This window comes from Carcharodon carcharias, chromosome 7 (assembly GCF_017639515.1).
Source record: "Carcharodon carcharias isolate sCarCar2 chromosome 7, sCarCar2.pri, whole genome shotgun sequence".
In the NCBI taxonomy this organism is placed as follows: domain Eukaryota; kingdom Metazoa; phylum Chordata; class Chondrichthyes; order Lamniformes; family Lamnidae; genus Carcharodon; species Carcharodon carcharias.
Window position 1 is genome coordinate 149,719,507 of NC_054473.1, and position 18,516 is coordinate 149,738,022.

The 18,516-nt window shown below is 41.8% G+C and overlaps 1 protein-coding gene across 1 annotated transcript in view; it reads left to right on the top strand.

Annotated features, from left to right (window-relative positions):
- Positions 1-18,447, top strand: part of si:ch211-260e23.9 — a 51,897-nt gene extending 33,450 nt beyond the window's left edge. Inside the window, exons 4-5 of the mRNA XM_041190950.1 lie at positions 855-999; positions 13,290-18,447. Coding sequence (XP_041046884.1) covers positions 855-999; positions 13,290-13,533 — 389 coding nt within the window. The 3' untranslated portion in view covers positions 13,534-18,447. The remainder of the gene's footprint in view (positions 1-854; positions 1,000-13,289) is intronic.
- Positions 18,448-18,516: the final 69 nt, after the last annotated feature.

Below are 18,516 nucleotides of genomic sequence, written 5' to 3' on the forward strand. Positions count from 1 at the left end.
TATTTTACTGAATATAGAAGGGTACCAAAGCCATGGTTGATTTGTTATCTTTTCTACACAAGTACACATGTAATGGGAATTGCTCCCTAACTAACAGGATGCTAGGTCTGTCCTCTGTACCTTCTCTAGTTCCTCAAATCCCAACTAGCTTGAATTCTAAAGTCTTATTCTCACCTTGATCAGGCAGGCTTTTGGGCTGCTGTTTTTGTATGTTGATACTTTTTTTTCTGCACTTGTGTTTTTCTTCATCTTTTCCCTCTACTCTACTCTCCTGCAGCCATCATAAGCTCCATTATTCTGCAAATCTCTCCAGTTTTCTGTTTCCTTGTTTTCAAAAGTTGCTTTGAAACCCTTCTCTTTGATTCTACAACTTTAATTCGATGTTTTTTCCTTTCTTCCCAATGTTTAGCATTTGCTGCTTTTGGTTTTTTTGCTCTGTAAGGAAGAAATCTCAAGCATTTCCATTATGAGCATATTAGAAATGAGTTTTGTATTCCTACCAAGATTGGCTAGCCCAATAAAGATTGAGAACCCAATCTGAAAACGTATTGTTCTGTTTGGCTCTCAATATCTTACCCAGATAATCCATTGGAGGGGCACAGAATGTGCTTTTTTTGGACTTGTGTGTTTTTTTTTCTATACGAAAGACTTTTGATCAATATGATATATTGTTGACCATTGCATGAACTTGGGGATTTGTTGGCCATTTATTATTCAGTTAGGGAGGCATGTTGGAACCAGTGGGCCTAAGAACATGATGAGCAGAAATCGGTGGACAAATAGCCCCATTAACGGTACTATCTTCCTTCCATGATTTGGCTTGTCTATTTTAGTGATGTCTTGTTCCATTACAGTCCAACATCCAATGGCAAGGTTGGAAATCGATCCTCCAGAAAACCTACTGTTTGAACACCCGAGCATGTCTGTATATACTCTGCGGAATAAGAATGATGAAAGTGAAGAAGCTGCTGATTTGGCAGAGAAACTGAAAGGTCACAGGTTAGTGATAGGATATTGGAAAGGATTTAAGTTAAATGCTTCGCCTCCAAAATCCATATGTCAGGTTCTTAAAAAGAATACATCCTTCTAAATGTATGTGATTTGGTGTTTGCAACAGAGCCTGCAAGCTATTTATTGAAGGCGTAAAATCATTTATTTATAGCAAGCTCCTCATAAGTGGACCCGCTTACAGCTTGCCTAACAACAAGTTTTAGAAGAATAGTGAAGAGGCAGCTCCTAGCTAGCGTTCTTAACATGCCTGAATATTCTTCATTCCCTCCAGTCTCAAAAATGAGACAATGGGTTAGGTAAGTATTTTGGCCCTATTTATTTAACAGTCCAGAAAGATACTCGTGTATTTCCCCATTGAAGCATCAGCTACTCCAGAATTTTTGCCTCCTGTCCATTCCATGTATTCATCAGTCTTTGCTTAACTATGACTATGGCGGGATTTTCTGCACCCACCCGCCGCCATGATCTTCCGGTCCCGCCGTGAACTATTGGACTTCTGGTTGGGGCGCCGCCTCGCCCGCAGCGGGTCCTGCCCGCAACCGGGCTGGAAAACCCCGGCCCTAGTCTTAAATTTTGTTTTTCCTAGTTTACTGTAAACTTGTATTTGTATACATTGCAAGATGACAGAAGCATTTGCCTACGAGCAATTGGCTTGAGTATTAGGGACCGAAATCTTGACCCCTCCTTGTCAGGGTACAATATGCAGCTTGCCAGATACTGTACACACTTAGCCCACTAGCCTAAATTAGAGCCACAGTAGAAACAGAAAATAGTCCATGTATAGTTGTTTAAAAAAAAACTCAGGCTTGCGATTGCATAACTTCATTGCTTTTAATTTCAGTCAGCTTAAATATTGTGTTACAATAAAACTTTGAGCAAACGTTATAACATTTTCCAGCACAGAATCTGACTTTCTTTAGTCTCATGAATTTTTCAGTAAATGCACATTTCATGCTGACATGTATTATGAAGTTTTATAAGATGCATAGTAATATCAGTTTTTGGGCTTTGTCACTTGTTGCCATCAGTACTTATATTCTGTTGTTACAAAGACATGAATAATAGTGACTAGCAGCATGATCTTGCTGCAGGCAATTCACCAGATCCTAAAGTTAATGAAAAAATAATTCAGTTGTTGACAATAGCCTGAAATACTTTTGCTCTGGGTGACAAAAGTGACATCTGTTATGGAGCATTGTAATATCTATGACCTTTTTTTAGCTTCAGGCTTTATGAACATAAATGACTGAAACCATGTTGTTTCTGATTACACAGGAATAATAGGAAGATCTCTCTCTCTTTCTCGCTCTCTTTTTCCATCCTTCCCTCCCCACCCCCCTCACTGCCCCACATGAATGTGTTACTAAAACACCAATAGGCAAATCTGTTTTTCTCTGATATGGATGTTAATTGAAAATGTCGAAATTTTCTTTCTGGAATTTGACTCTTGAATGATTCCCCACCATCTACACCATTACTAGTATGGGAGGAAAGGTGAACAAAAGAATGTCTTGGTGTGTCCATGCCTCATTGGTACTAGCTTATTACCTTCAAGTTTAAAATTTGTTTGACTTCTTAACCAAACTACAAATTGTGCTATGAAGCCCCAATCCTTTAAATTGGAGCTCTGCTTGCCTGGTTCAAGGAGAAAGTAATAAGCCATACACACCAGGAAAGCTGAAGTTTGATTTTTCACACTTGAGTGATCATGTTGGTAACATAATAGAGGACAGCAACTGAAATAAGAACCCCAGCAAGGAGTCAGCAATTCCAAAAGAAAGAAAAAAGGGGAAAAAAAGTGGGGTCCCCATCTGGGGAATTTTGGCGCTGAATGTACCTGCAGACGTTGGGAACCCAAAATTTTCGAGTGCAGGGCCCTGCATTTTAGTATCACACCTGCTGGCTTAATTTTGTGTGAGGCAGTCAATTAGTATGCTGCCTCCGTGTTCACAGCCCAGTTATGAAGGGCAGTCGGAGGGGCCAAAGGGAGGGCTGACCAGCCCCACTGAGAAAGGTAAGGCACCACAAGATGGAATTGCCTATCTAATGGTAGAAATAGCATCCTACAAATAGTGGGCAGAATCACCTTGGATCAGTCCACAAAGGCAGCACCTCCTAAATGACTGCATTTGCCTACAGGTATGCTGCATAAGACTTTCTGCTCTTTTAAAGATTGTGCAAACTCCGATAATGTGCTCAACCTCATTGCATTTTCACCTCCTGGTGGGAGACTAGCTGCAGATGTAGTGGAGGTCCCATTTATAATATTCTTGGTCTTGTTGTGCTAACATAGAATGTTTACAAAATCTGCTGACGTAAGGCAAATGTTATAACAATACTGTGGCTTCATCATGCCATGAGGCCTACAAGCAAGATCATGAGAGATCCTGTACATGCTATGATGACGTATACTGTGACTCATTAGCATACCAGTTAGAATGCACCCCTTATACTACATCTTCCCCAGTTTCTGACTTCTTCCGTTTTGTTTTTTTTTTACAGGGACAACTGCTGTAGTGGTTTCACTAATCCACCTGAATGGATCCCCTGCTCCTTTGGAGGAGATTGGGGATTTGGGTCCTGTGGGTGATCTCTCAAATTCTGCTGAGCAGAAGCAGAATTACTAATAGATAAATCAGGTTCATCAATCTGGTAGTCATCTGGACGGGCAGATGAATGCAGCATTGTCTGGTCGATTTGGTAGATGACTGCGTAGGAGGTTGTTTGTGCACATCTGTTCTGTCGCACCATACCATTATCTGTTTGGATGAGGTAGGACCATGGATGTGGTGTCTGTTCAACCACTTGTCCACAATGAGCTTGGTCTCTGATCAAAACTGGCTCTCCTGGCTAGAGGTCTGGAAGATTGCATGCTTCGTGACATTTGTCATAGTTCCACATCTGGCTGAAACGATACTCATCCTCCTCCTCCTTTGTCCAAGTCATCTGCTTGTACACATGGCATCAGTATTTGTGGGAGAGTAGGGAGTTGAATCCTGTCGTTTTCCCATTAGTTCACGAGGTGCTGGACCATTCTGGGGTGGATTGAACGATAGCTTAGAATTACAAGTTGGATGTCGTGGTTCTTCTTTAGCAATGCTTTCAAAGTACATGCTCCTCCTTCAGCTTCACCGCTGGCTTGAGGATATCTTGGTGAGCTGGTAGTATGAACAAATCCATATGATACCATGAACTCTTCAAAGTATTCATTGATCAATTGAGGTCCATTATCTGAGATAAAAGGTCTGGGATTCCATGTTGCAAATATTTCCTTCAGTGATGTAATCACCACTTCAGAAGTGTGGCCCTGCAGTTGCTTGAATTCTATCTATCTGAAGCAGTAGTTTACCATGATCAAAAATATCTTGCCTCTGTTCGAAGAAGTCAATGCCAGGACGTTCCTGTGGTCTTGATGGACAGGAAGATAACATCATTGGTTCTCTTGTCTCCTGATGTTGAATAGCAGAAGTAACACAATTTTACATCATCTCTCCTAATGATTTTGAGACACCAGACCACCAAACAGAATATTTTATGGCTTGAGATTTTGTGTTACCCTACTGTCCTTGGTGCAATCATTGCAGTTTACTAAGTCTCAGCTCATATTGACCACTCTCTCGTCATAGATGAGTAAATCATCAACTATATTTAGGTGTCCTCTCTGTTCATTTGAGAATGGGATTATGTTGCATGTCCGAAGGCCATCCTTTGGTGCAATCCTCTCTGACCTGAGCATGTTCTTTATCAGATTTCTGTGCACCTCTGAATTCATTCAGTTGCTGAGTGAGTTATTGCTGGGAGAGTGTGGTTGTTGTCGATGCAAAGATTTCTACCCCTTCAACAGGGCCTACATCCCCTTGTTCAGGCCTTTCTGCTGGGAAATGGGACAAGGCATCTGCTGTTTTCCTGCAATATACTCTATCTTTGCAAAACTTCTTCAGCCTCTGTCTGAATCATTGTACTCATGCAGGTATTTCTGCTAACTCCCTAAAATTTGAGTGAGCTGAGGATTTGTGGTCCATTTCTATCTTGAAGTGGAGACCAAGTACATAATCTAAACTTTTCACAAGTCATGTAGCAGCTAATGCTGCGTACTATATCACTTGCATATCTCTGTTCAGCCTGTCTCGGTGAATAGGATACATAGTAAACTGGCCTATGCTTTCCATTGACTAAATCTAAAAGAGTACAGTTTCCAATCCTGTATTTAAAAAAGAGAACATCCATAGCAATGATTGTGGGTAGTTCTGAGTCATAGTGAGCTAAAATATCAGGTGACATCATCTGATTTTCTCAAAAGATCTCTGTGCTCCCTTCCAGTACCATGTATTGTCCCATTGTAGCAACTGACATTGTGGCTCATTGATGACAGCTTGGTTGGACAAGAACTTTCCAACTTGGTTTACCACAACCAAGAACCTCTGGAGCTCCATCACCTTTTCAAGGAGCTGGAAACTTCTTGATTGTCAGAGTTGATACACAGAAGACAAGAACATTGGATGCATCCACAATAAGTCCAAGGGGCTTGATGATAGACTGAGAATTCAAATTTGTTGGTGAGGGTAAGTTCTCCTTCCCGTTGGCATTGTAGCACAGCTCGCACTCTAATGTCATGTTCTGTCTGAGTGAATCCATGGATCAGGACGTCATCATCACCATGTGACATGAGTCCTTCTAGGGTACTTGACAATTGTCCATTGACGTCACGTCAGCACTAGAAATCTTCCAAAGAGTAATCAGCTGAAACAAAACCACCCAAACTGTATAATGAAGGTTGTGAGCAACTTGGACTCTCATTGACAGTTGCCAAAACCATTGTTTGCATCTTGCTCTCTGAAGACTGAATTTTCTCCCACGTGTGCTAAGCTCTCATCCACAGATGACAGGATGAACTTCGCATTCAACTGCTTTGTTCAGCTGGGTGAGATCTATGGAAAAGTTCTGTTTGGGTTTTGGCACTGGGACCATCCCCCGAGTGACAGCTTATTAGTTCTGCCACAGGTGAAAATCCCTCACTTCAACATAATCAATTTCCTCCTCCTTCTCATCCACTCTTGCCAAAGGTACCTTTTCTTGTTGTAAAGACACACACACTGGTATCATTTCAGGATATAGAGTGATGTAGTGCACTGTCTACAGTTTTCCTAGTCCTGTGAACAGATGTGGGAATCTAGATCTGAAGTTTTTAGGCTGATCTTGTCAGCTTTCCAGTTCCTCTGCTCTGCAAATCAGATGTAAGTTGGTACAGGCCTTCTTGCTTAAGAGTGAACAGTTCAGGATCACATACAAGGTTTCAGTGATTTCACCCTCCCCTGCCCCCCCCTCTCTGTATTGAAGGGTTGCATTCAGTTGTCCTATGACCTTGAGTACTATACCTTCCAGCCCATGTTTTTTGCATTAAAACAAAAAATGCTGGAAAAACCCAGCAGGTCTGGCAGCATGTGTGGAGAGAGAAACAGAGTTAACATTTCAAGTCTGTATGACTCTTCAGAGCTAAAGAAAAGGAGGAATGTGATGGATTTTATACTGTTTAAGAGGAGGTGGAGCAAGATCGGAGGTCAGGGATAGGTGGGAGCTGAGGAGAGATTGACAAAGATGTCATGGACACAAGACAAAGGGAGTGTTAATGGTAGTGGTAAAGATTAAAGAAGATGCTGATCGTGGCATAAAGGTAAGATAGCAGAATGTTAATAGCAAAACAAGGGTTAGCTTTCTGTGAAAAGCCCAGCACAAACAAGTGACAGATGGCCCTGTTGGGGGGAGGGAGGGGGGGGGGAGTATTTAATAAATAAAAGATAAATAATTTTAAAAAGGGGTAAAAATCGAGGAGAGAGCTCACGGTCTGAAGTTGTTGAACTCAATGTTAAGTCCAGAAGGCTATAAAGTGCCTAATCGAAAGATGTGGTGCTGTTCCTCCAGTTTGCGTTGAGCTTTACTGGAACATTGCAGCAGGCCAAGGACGGACATGTGGGCATGAGAGCAGGATGGTGTTGAAATGGCAAGCAACAAGAAAGTCAGGGTCATGTTTGCAAACTAAGTGAAGGTGTTCCGCAAAGCGATCACCCAGTCTATGTTTAGACTCCCCAACGTAGAAGAGACTGCACCGGGAGCAGCAAATGCAGTAGACCAAATTGGAGGAGGGCAAGTGAAGTGCTACTTCACCTGAAAGAAGGGTTTGGGGCCTTGGACAGTGAGGAGGGAGGAGGTACATGGACAGGTGTTGCACCTTCTGCGATTGCATGGGAAGGGGATGAGGAGTTGGGTGATGGAGGAGTGGACTAGATTGTCACGGATGGAACAGACCCTATGGAATGCTGATGGGGATGGTGAGTTTGGTGATGGCATCATCTGAAGTAGGTGGAAATGGTTCTTTTTTGGCATGGTGGCTGAATAGAACTTTTCTCCAATGACAGTTCAGCATCAGAAAGGTGCAGCAGTTTCTGTTGTGTCTAGCCTAAAGCCTGCCTTGTTTCCCTCAGCCAGGATATTAGCACTCAGTAGCTTCATTTTGGTTCCTGGATCATAAGACTACAAGATGCAGGAGCAGGCCATTCAGCCCATTGAGTCTGCTCCACCATTCAATGAGACCATGGCTGATCTGATAATCCTCAACTCCACTTTCCTGCCTTTTCCCCATAACCCTTGATTCCATTACTGGTTAAAAATCTGCCTATCTCCGCCTTGAATATACTTAATGACCTAGCTTCCACAGCCTCTGCAGTAAAGATTTCCACAGATTAACTACCCTCTGAGAGAAGAAATTCCTCCTCATCTCTGTTTTAAATGGGCGCCCCTCCTTATTCTGAGATTATGCCATCTGGTCCTAGACTGTCCGACAAGGGGAAACAACCTCTCAGCGTCTACCCTGTCATGCCTCCTAAGAATCTTATGTTTCAATAAGGTCGTCTCTCATTCATCTAAATGCCAATAATTACAGGCCCAACCCACTCAACCTCTCCTCATAAGAAGATCCCTCCATACCCAGAATCAACCTAGTGAACCTTCTCTGGACTGCCTCCAATGCCAGTATATCTTTCCTTAGATAAGGGGACCAAAACTATTCACAGTATTCTAGGTGTGGTCTAACTAGTGCTTTGTATAGTTTTAGCAAGGCTTCCCAATTTTTATACTCCATTCCTTTTGAAATAAAGGCCAACATTCCATTTGCCTTCCCTATTTCCTGCTGAACTTGTAACTCTTTCGAGTACAAACACGTTTCCATCTGTTCCTATTCAGATGAAGTTACATTGTTTCATAGTTTGCCGTTGTGAGATTTGAACTCTTGATCTTGGGGTTACAAGCCCAGTACCATAACCACTTGGCTATTTAGGCCAAGCCTGCTAAACTTGTATGCTAGCTTTATGGGATTCATATACAAGGACTCCCAAATCCTTCTGTATTGCAGCTTTCTGCAGTCTTTTTCTATTTAAATAATATTCAGCTCCTCTTCTTCCTGCCAAAATACATAACCTCATATTTTCCCACATTATTATTCCATCTGCCATTTTTTTGCCCACCCACTTAGCTTGTCTATATCCCTCTGTAGACTTCTTGTGTCATCCTCATCACTTGACTTCCCACCTAGTTTTTTATCATCTGCAAATTTGGTGATAGTACATTCACTTCCCTCATCCAAGTCATAAATATATATTGTGAATAACTGAGGTCCCAGCATTGAGCCCTGTGGCACTCCACTAGTTATAGGTTACCATCCCAAAAATGCCCCCCTTATCCCAACTCTGTCTTCCATTAGTTAGCCAATCCTCTATCCATGCTAATATACGACCCCCAACACCATGGGCTCTTGTTAAGTAGCCTTACGTTTGGTACCTTATTGAACGCCTTTTGGAAATCCAGATCTCTCCAAGGAAAGGCATCTCAATATCATTGATTTCTTCTTTTTCATGGATCTTGCCACCTTTTTTGAAGGCTTTTCTTATTGCTGCTGCGATGCTGCGATATAGCCTGACAGTGACCTTCCTTTGGTGGGACAATTTTCGTGCCTTTCTTTTTTTCTTTGTTTCCTGTCACACCAATTTACAGTTAGCTGGGGCTGCTTTTTTTGTCTCCCCTGCTTTTGTATGGTCACTTCCTCTGCTTCTAAATTTAACATACTCCACCAGTCAGTTTATTTTTGGGATATTGTTTCCCTCTCAACTGTGGTGTTTTTTTAATTTATATTTTTCCCTGACCTCAGCATATCCACTCAGTTGAACTTGCTTTAAGGTTAAATCATCTCAACTGCAAGTGGTCAGACAATGCTTCATCCAAGACTCCGCACAACAATTCTGTTCCTGATTAATTAATCATTTAAGCTTTTTTAATATTCATTTATGGGATGTGGGTGTCATTGGTTAGGCCAGCATTTATTGCACATCCCTAATTGCCCTTGAGAAGATGGTTGTGAGCGACCTTGAACCGCTGCAGCCCATGCGGTGTAGGTACACCCACAGTGCTGGTTAAGGAAGGAGTACCAGGATTTTGACCCAGTGACAGTGAAGGAACAGCGATATTATTTCCAAGTCAGGATGCTTGGAGGGGAACTTCCAGGCGGTGATGTTCCCATGTATCTGCTGCCATCATCCTTCTAGATGGTAGTGGTCATGAGTTTGGAAGGTGCTGTCTAAGGAGCCTTGGTGGGTTTCTGCAGTGCATCTTGTAGATGATACACACTGCTGCCACTTTTTGTCTGTGATAGAGGGAGTGAATGTTTGTGGAAGGGATGCCAATCAAGTGGGCTGCTTTGTCCTGGGTGGTGTCCTGAATGTTGTTGGAGCTGCATTCATCCAGTCAAGTGGAGAGTATTCCATCACACTCCTGACTTGTGCCTTGTAAATGGTGAACAGGCTTTGGGGAATCAGGAGGTGAGTTACTGACTGCAGGATTGTTAGCCTCTGACCTGCCCGTGTAGCCATGGTATTTATATGACTAGTCCAGCTCAGTTTCTGGTCAATGGTAACCCCCAGGATGTTATTAGTGGGGGTATTCAGTGATGGTAATGCCATTGAATGTCAAGGGGCAATGGCTAGATTCTCTCTTATTGGAGATGGTCATTGTCCGGCACTTGTGTGTGCAAATGTTACTTGTCAGCCAAACTGGGATATTGTCCAGATCTTGCTGCATTTGAACAAGGACTGCTTCAGTATCTGAGGAGTCGCGAATGGTGCTGAACATTGTGCAATCATCCACGAACATCCCCCACTTCTGACCTTATGATGGAAGGAATACCATTAATGGGCATAGGACACTACCCTGAGGAACTCTTGCAGTGATTTCCTGGAACTGAGATGTCTGACCTCCAACAGCCACAATCATCTTCCTTTGTGCTAGGTATGTCTTCAACCAGCAGAGAGTTTTGCCCATTGACTCCAGTTTTGCTAGGGCTCCTTAATGCCACACTCAGTCAAATGCTACCTTGAGGTCAAGGGCAGTCACTCTCACTTCATCTCTGGAGTTCAGCTCTTGTGTTCACATTTGAACCAAGGCTGTAATGAGGTCAGAACCTGAGTGACCCTGGCGAAACCCAAACTGAGCATCGGTAAGCAGGTTATTGCTAAGCAAGTTCTGCTTGATAGCACTGTTGATGACCCCTTCCATCACTTCACTAATGATTGAGAGTAGATAGATGGGCTGGTAATTGTCCAGGTTGGATTTAACCTTTTTGTGTACGGAGCATACCTGAGCAATTTTCCAATTAGCCATGCAGATACCAATGTCGTAGCTGTACTGGAACAGCTCAGCTAGGGGTGCAACAAGTTCTGGAGCACAAGTCTTCAGTAATATTGTCAGGGCCCAAAGCCTTTACAGTATCCAGCACCTTTAGCCATTTCTTGATCTCACGTGGAGTGAATGGAATTGGCTGAAGACTGGCATTTATATTGCTGGGGCCTCCAGAGGAGGCCAAGATAGGTCATCCACTCGGTGCTTTTGGCTGAAAATTGCTGTGAATACTTCAGCCTTATCTTTTGCACTGATGTGCTGGGCTGCTCTATCATTGAGGATGGGGATAATTGTGGATCCTCCTCCTCCAGCGAGTTGTTTAATTGTCATCCACCATTAACCATTGGATGGGGCAGGACGGCGAGCTTAGATCTGATCTGTTGGCTGTGGGATCACTTAGCTCTGTCTATCACTTACTGCTTATGCTGTTTGGCATGCAAATAATGCTCTGTTGCAACGTCACCACGTTGACACCTTGTTTTTAGCTATACCTGGTGCTGCTCTTGGCATGCACTCACATGCCCTCCTGCCATATTTACAGTTCTCTGCAAGTCTACAGATCGCTGATAAACATATCAATACTTCCCCTTGTCTTGGGTACACTTGTTAAATTTGGCTCACTCTACAATGTTATTCTTTTGCAAATTGAAGGAGGCACTGAGTGCTTTTATGTTCATCATACATGACTTTTTATTTGTCTGACTAGGATGTCGCTTGCACAGCTTTCCATCACACACAATAGCATACTGATCTGTTCGCAGTGACGCCCACTGTGGTGTGATACCTGGCAAATCTTTGGCACCAATCCAGCTACGCTTCTACCTGATTTGAAACATGCTCGAAAGTAATGGCAGAGACTTTTCCTTTGTTCTTTTACTCGTTGCCACCAGATAATGTTCTTGGTCTTGTTGCTGACAGAATATTTACAGAGTTTGTTGAAGTAAGGAAAACATTAACTATTGAGAAACATCTAAGTGGTTTCACCTTGACAAGAGAGAACAAGATCATGAGACAAATACGTGATGATGCATACTGTGTCTCACTAGCATATCACAGTTAGAATTAACCCCTTGTATTACACCATTCACCTTGGGCAAACTGCCATTACGCTATGAAATTGGTCCCTCAATGGCCTTAATTGGTAACCCTCCATTTCTGGGAATGTTGCCTTGTGTGCATCCAGCTCTCCCTTGGAGGAGGGGGAGAGAAAGTAGTTGGAAATTAGACTTTGTCAAAGAGCTGGCTCTTTCATTTTTTATTTTCCAAGGACTTTCCCAGCCCGCCTGCCTCCAAACATGTGGGAAAATTTCCACGCCCCTTAGTATCAGCAATGCTGCTTGTTTTTTTCTATTTTGGTTTTCTTTTAGAAACTTTTATAGCTAGCATTGCGTACTTAAGTTATCAACCAAGTCTCAGTCCCCATCCAAACTGATGTGGTCTGTATGCTTTTTGGAGAATGTGGGCAGTGCTGAACTGGTAACCAGCAACTTGGCTTAAAGTTGAAGAAACAAATAAGTTTGCTTGTTATGTGACATTTCTAGGCACTACACACCAATATCAGTAAGTGGACTGAGTTTTAGGCCACTACTACAGGGAGTATGTAGGATTTCATTGGCTAACAAAATTGAGCCTATATAGGTTGTGATTGGGCAAAACATTTCTTTTAACCAAACTGATCCTTTTTTAATAAGAGACTTCACATCCAGCTGGTAAGTTGACTCAGTAATAAGTGAATGCTACTCAACAATATAATTATTCAGTGAAGAACATAATTCAAATTCCAAATGAAATATTCTGGCTAACAAACATGGTAAAGTCATGTTTACAGATAGCTTTAAAAAAATAATTCTAGCCATTATAAGAGAGGTTATTTTTGTGCATGTTTTGCCAGGGACAATGTAGAGCCAATACAGGTGCAAAATATAGATCAGATTTGTCCTCCCTAAATGATGGTATAGATGCAAGGGGCTGAATGATCTACTTCTGTTCCTAACATCAAGAAACATTGGAACAAATTTGAAGTCATTTTGTTGCAAGCAATGCATTTTTTGAAAACTTTTAGTAAAAAAAAAATAGAGAGAGGGGATTGGAAGGGATGGAAATATTGAATAGAAATTTCCCAAAGGAAGTGTGAAATACACTCAGTTTCCCAATGTGCTACATGAGAAATCCATATGTTAACAGTATGTGTGGCTGGAGGGGAATTCCTTGAAAGAATATGAATGCAATACTTAAGCTTATTAAAACGTTCTCTATTACAGAGCTAAAAGACCTGATGAAATCTTTCATTTGTTTAAAGACAAAACTGAGTTGTTTCCATTCTGTTACTAACTTTGGATTCGTATAAAGTTTTGGTGGATTTATGAGAAGTGTACTAATATTAATCTAGCTTTAGAAGTCAAAACTGTTAAGGGGTTGGGTGCATTGGAGAGAAAAATGTATCAACACTACATGTTACTTTTTAGAGGTGTTAATATAGTTTTTCTGTACCTTGTCCTACTTTAGCCAGAATTTATAATCTGAAACCTGCTGAGTTAAGTTCTCTCCATTCTGTTTAGGGCTGTTCCAGTTGCTCACTATATCCCTCTAAGAATGTCCACCTTAATTGGAAATGGTGGTGTGGTACATGCCAATCACATGCGTTTCATGCAGCGTGCCAAATTATACGTTGAGCAAAGAAAGCTAAGCCGGAATCAACTTTTGAGGCAAAATAGAGCCTGGAAACGACATTCTACTAAAGAGACAAGCTCCAGACACTTCAAACAACCCCACCAGCGCATTTCCAGATATTCGAGGCAATAAGGAAACCTGTTTGTTTGGTTTGGACGGTAAACTTCAAGGGTTACAATTTTGAGGGATCGGGAGAATCCCAACAGGAATCTTACCCCTGAGTGTTTGCATCTTGCGTATCTAAAGGGCTTATTTTCCTGTGCCTGCCCCCCCCCCCCCGCCGGGAATATTCAACTGCCTAGAGATAGACTGATTTACTATTTTGCTGGCTTTCTGCCTTTTTTAAACTGCCAAGGGACTTTTGAGGTTTTTCTTGGTGCCATAAAGCTGGACTTGAGGAGGATGGGCTTTTACCCCATTATTCTGTTCTCAATACTTGCTGGGTGCCTGAGCTCAGGGCACCTAGAAAGGATAAAGCTATAAGTGGCGCTGGGAATCCCCAATGACCAGATGGGCCAGGGGGCAGCCTAATAGATGACAAGTAAGCCTCCAGAATTGAAGTTTGCCCACCACCTGGTATCCTGTTCTATTGTGGCCTTCTGGCTGCTGATCTCACATCAACATCCAGAAAGTCCCAAATTCATGGAGCAGGCTCGTAGCTACATCTGATTTTCATGGGCTTCTTGCTATTAATTGGCTCTGATATGGGCAGACCCATGCTGCATTATCCTTGAGCCATGTAAATAGACCATGGTGAACAATCCCAGGATGGACCAGAGCAGGGCATTTAGAGTGCAGTGCTCCTGTCTAGCACCAGGGCCAAGACAGGTCAAGAAAATAAGCCCTCAATAGTTTTATATTGGATCGTGGAAACAGTCACAGCTTATTTAGTTTCTTTTCACTGTAAAGTGACATTATTCAGAGTCCACATTAGGGCTACAGTATCTGTACTGAACAGTTATTACTGTTGCTAATAAGTACCTTGTATTATTGAATGTTTACTTGTAACTGGCATTATTACTGATCTGACTTGGCTGCAGGTAAATGTAGTCAAAAGTACTTTTGAATTTGTTGCTGCAGTAATGCAGGAAATTTGGCAGCTATGTTGCACACATCAATGTCCCACAAACAGCAGTAAACAAGAATATTAGGCACACTAAATGGAGGATTCCTCTGCTTTGTTCAAATAATGCCATAGGAACCTTTATGTCCATCAGGGGAGGCTATTGGAGCCTCAGTTTAATATCTTGTTCAAAAGATGGCGCCTTCAACAGAGCATTACTATCTCCGGCCCTTTGGAATGGGATTGAATTCATGATTTCTGACTGACGTTACCTCTGACTCAAAGGTGAAATTCTCCAAAAGTCTCTCTCTGCTCTCCCATTAAACACTCAGGCTAGATGCAACGCAAGTTACATACAAAATGAAACTTCCTCTACATTGTCATAAGATTATAAGAGTAGCTTACCATCTAGAAACTTGAAAGTGTTGCTAACTCATTTTCATGCTATTGTGCTTATCCATTCCCTGTATTGCAGGTAAATGTAGAAGTATGGCTTTACGCAGACCAAGATAATGACTTGAAAATAGATTTGCATTAGTATCTGGAAATCCTGGTGGATGGCAACTTTAGCCTGACCACAGACCTTCAAAACCAAAAGCCATTATGATTTTCCTTTATCTTCCATGACAAAGGGTGGGATTTTCCACCTGCCGCCAGGGTCGTCTGGTCCCACTGAAGGTCATTGGACCTTAGGCTGGGCCGCCAAATCTCCCGTGGTAGGTCCTGCCATGAAGGAGCTGGAAAATCATGGCCAAAGTTGCAGTGCGGCTTGAGCTTGTGAGTATGCTGCCCTCTATTTAAATGCAGTGAGACAGTTTAAGGTCACATGGGAGGGAAATTAGAGTGGTTATTTTTGAATTGTGGCATGTCTTGGAACAATTTTCCTTCATAGTTCAGAATTTGTGGCCGTGTAATGGAAGCACTTTCAGTGGGCCACGTTCAAGATCCAGAACCAAACTCAGAGCTGGGTTTCTGTCAAAAAGTGAAGTTTCTGCAGACGCAGGATTCAGACCTGCATTGACCTGTTAACTTCTTTGGAGTCAGCCTCAAGGTGAACAAACAACTTTGCCAAAACCCTTCACATGGCCTTCTAGAGCTGTCAGACAATCTGCCTTTTGAGAGCCTTCTAGCTGTCAAAGACACATGTCAGTTACATAGATAATGCTGCTTTCTGGCAGCTATACAAAATACCTCATTACCTGGAGGATGCATGTGATTAAAATGTTATTTATGTATTTGGAGCTCTTCCATGATTTGGTGAGCGGCAAGCAGCTGTAGTTGAAACTTAACTGGTGAAACAACTGCTCATTGGGATATGGTGTGCACCAATGCTTTGGTCAAGAAGATAGTGGCAATGTCGCAGGTTGTGCTGTTCACTTTACCATGTGTGAAAAGTCCCTGGTACCTGTAACCCACCTACCAAAAACTCAAATCTATGCTTGTCAGTTGCATGACCAATCCAATACCTGATCCAGGCAATTACTGTTGAACATTGGAGAGGTAACTTTGGCTCACTAATCAAATGTGAAGGGATAGACCTGTCAATGGAGGTTGGGATTTCACCCATTCGGTTCCAGATAAACCTGAAATTGAGTACCTAATGAGCAGGGTAGTCCAAGCTGGACAAGTGGGAGAAAGTTTCCCAGCATTCTTTACTGGCAGGATGTATATTTTTATCTGGTTAGACTCTAGCAGTACCCCTGCAGACTGAGATATTACCAAGTTTTGACTTGGGCAAGTTCATTCTTCTCTATGGGAAGAGGGTAGGCACTTTACATTGAATGAATTTATAGATTTCTAAGTAAATGAATTTGGAATCTTAATAATAGCAGAGGAGTTCTGCATGTGTTGAACCTGACACAATATTAATTTAAAGTTACATCATCCTATACCTTATAGGGCCATTGTTATAATAAAAGTAACTTTGGCAAAAACAAAAATGAGGAACAGATATTTTAACCTTATGTTGGTGATAATTTGACGATTATTTCCTGGTGCCAGCTCATGATAATCCTGCAATGTGCCCATAGTTTTTAATGTTCTGGCAGTGGATGAGCTTACTCAACACTGACATGTACTGGAAAATATCCCCCAATATGTTCATTTCTTTTATATTAAGTCTCAAAAGCAGAAATGCCCCATTCTATTTACAAATGGCACAGACCAACAATAATTGGATTCAAAGGAGAATGATATCAGAAATTATATCAGGATTTGATAGATTCCACTTGGGAGTATGCTTCTCTCAGCAGGTAATCATCTTTCATGGAATCAAGTGGACTGGTGCCTTTTTAATAGCAATTCTGCATGACTATTCTTCACATAGTTGTGACCACTCACCCCAAATGAGATGCTGTACCACATGAATCCCACAATAGCAGATTTTTTCTGGCTTAAAAACATTGCTAGACTGATGACAGTTTATCTATTAAATGGTTAAAAATTCCTGCATTTAGTAAACCTTTTGAAATGTGTAACTGATATTGTGATAACACTTTTTCTACTCTTACCAGATGAGAACTAGGACAGAACTTAAGGAAGTTGCTGATTACACATTGAAATAATTCTCATTCATACAAAGAACCCTCGATCTATATTGTCAAATTGATCATATACAAGGAATCATGTTATGGTTTTAATGCAGTAGAATATGTGTACTGTTTTTCAAGTTTGTTTAATTTTTGTGTGGAATTTTTCACTGATCTGAGTAATATAAAAGTATTGATAAATTGTCAATAGTGACCAGTTATTTGGGATTAAAGCCCAGTAGTTCTGATAAGGGCATCCACTTAAAAGTTAACTGTTTCTCTCTCCAAAATGCTGTGTTTCCAGCACTTCCTGCTTTTATTTGGTATTAAAAGGCAGTTAATGTTAGGAATTTCTGGTTGCTATGTATAAGTAACTTTGCAATAATGGGAGCACACAAAAAAGGCTGTGATTTCCTGCAAAATTCTCCAAGATTCTTTTGGAATGAACATCTGATTTCATTAGTAATAATGGGCAAAATTAATATTTCACGATTGTGTTAAAACAGAATAACCAAAGGATGCCTCGCCCTTTAGTGTTGGAACCCTGCTCTTGAGTATTCTCTCTTCTTTTACATTGTTATTTTGTTATAACACATTGTTATATGCTAATTCTTCACTTTAACCTTCAATGACCATGACAATTTTGCATGTATAACTAGACATATAGGTGGTATTTAATCAGCACGATGGGGGTTTCGCCCACTAGTTGGAGAACCAGCAGGGAACTCTTGACAATTTCATGGAGTAGGCCCTATGATATTCAGTGCCCTTCAAACACTTAAGGGGCCAATGTCAGGCCTTCCCTGGTTTTCAGGACCCCAGTGGCCAAGAGCCCAATTAGAAGCCAATAGCTCCTCAATTGCTGTCAGTGCTACTGGGAGTGTTGGGACCAGCTGCTGGCAATGCACCCACCAGAGGCCCAGGATCACCAAGTGACCCCAGGGAAAAGGTAAGGACAGTAAGAGGGTCATGGGAAGAGTGAGCCGAGGATCAGAGGCAAAGACAGTTCTCAGCACCCTCCCCAATGCCAGATATTTCAGCTTGATAAGGACCTCCCCCAGGAGGCCATTGGGTTCGGCCTTCAGATGGGGTGCAGGAAAGCCATTTAATCCCTCAGCCACCAATAGATTTTGGTGGTCTTGGGGGATAATGGGTGTCAATTGGCTCATTAAGAAGCCTAATTGACATCTCAGCAACTGGGAATTCTATATCTGCCCTCTGACTTAATCGAGGGAGGTTTACTGCTGCCAGGAGACTGACATGGGGTCTCTCCTGCAAGTAAGTGGCCCAGGCGTAATGGTTCCTGCCACAAAGGACTGGATTAAATTCCACCCATTGCCTAAAATACTTTTAACTGTTTTTCATGGTATTTAAAATTACTTCAATGTTCTGGTCTAAAGATTAAAAACACAAGTTCTGTAGTACACAAAATAAATGATTTACTAAAGTTGCAAATAAGTGGTGGGTATGAATTTTCTTAAAACAGAGTGACTGGATTAATTGATTCTGACTATCACTTGCTGT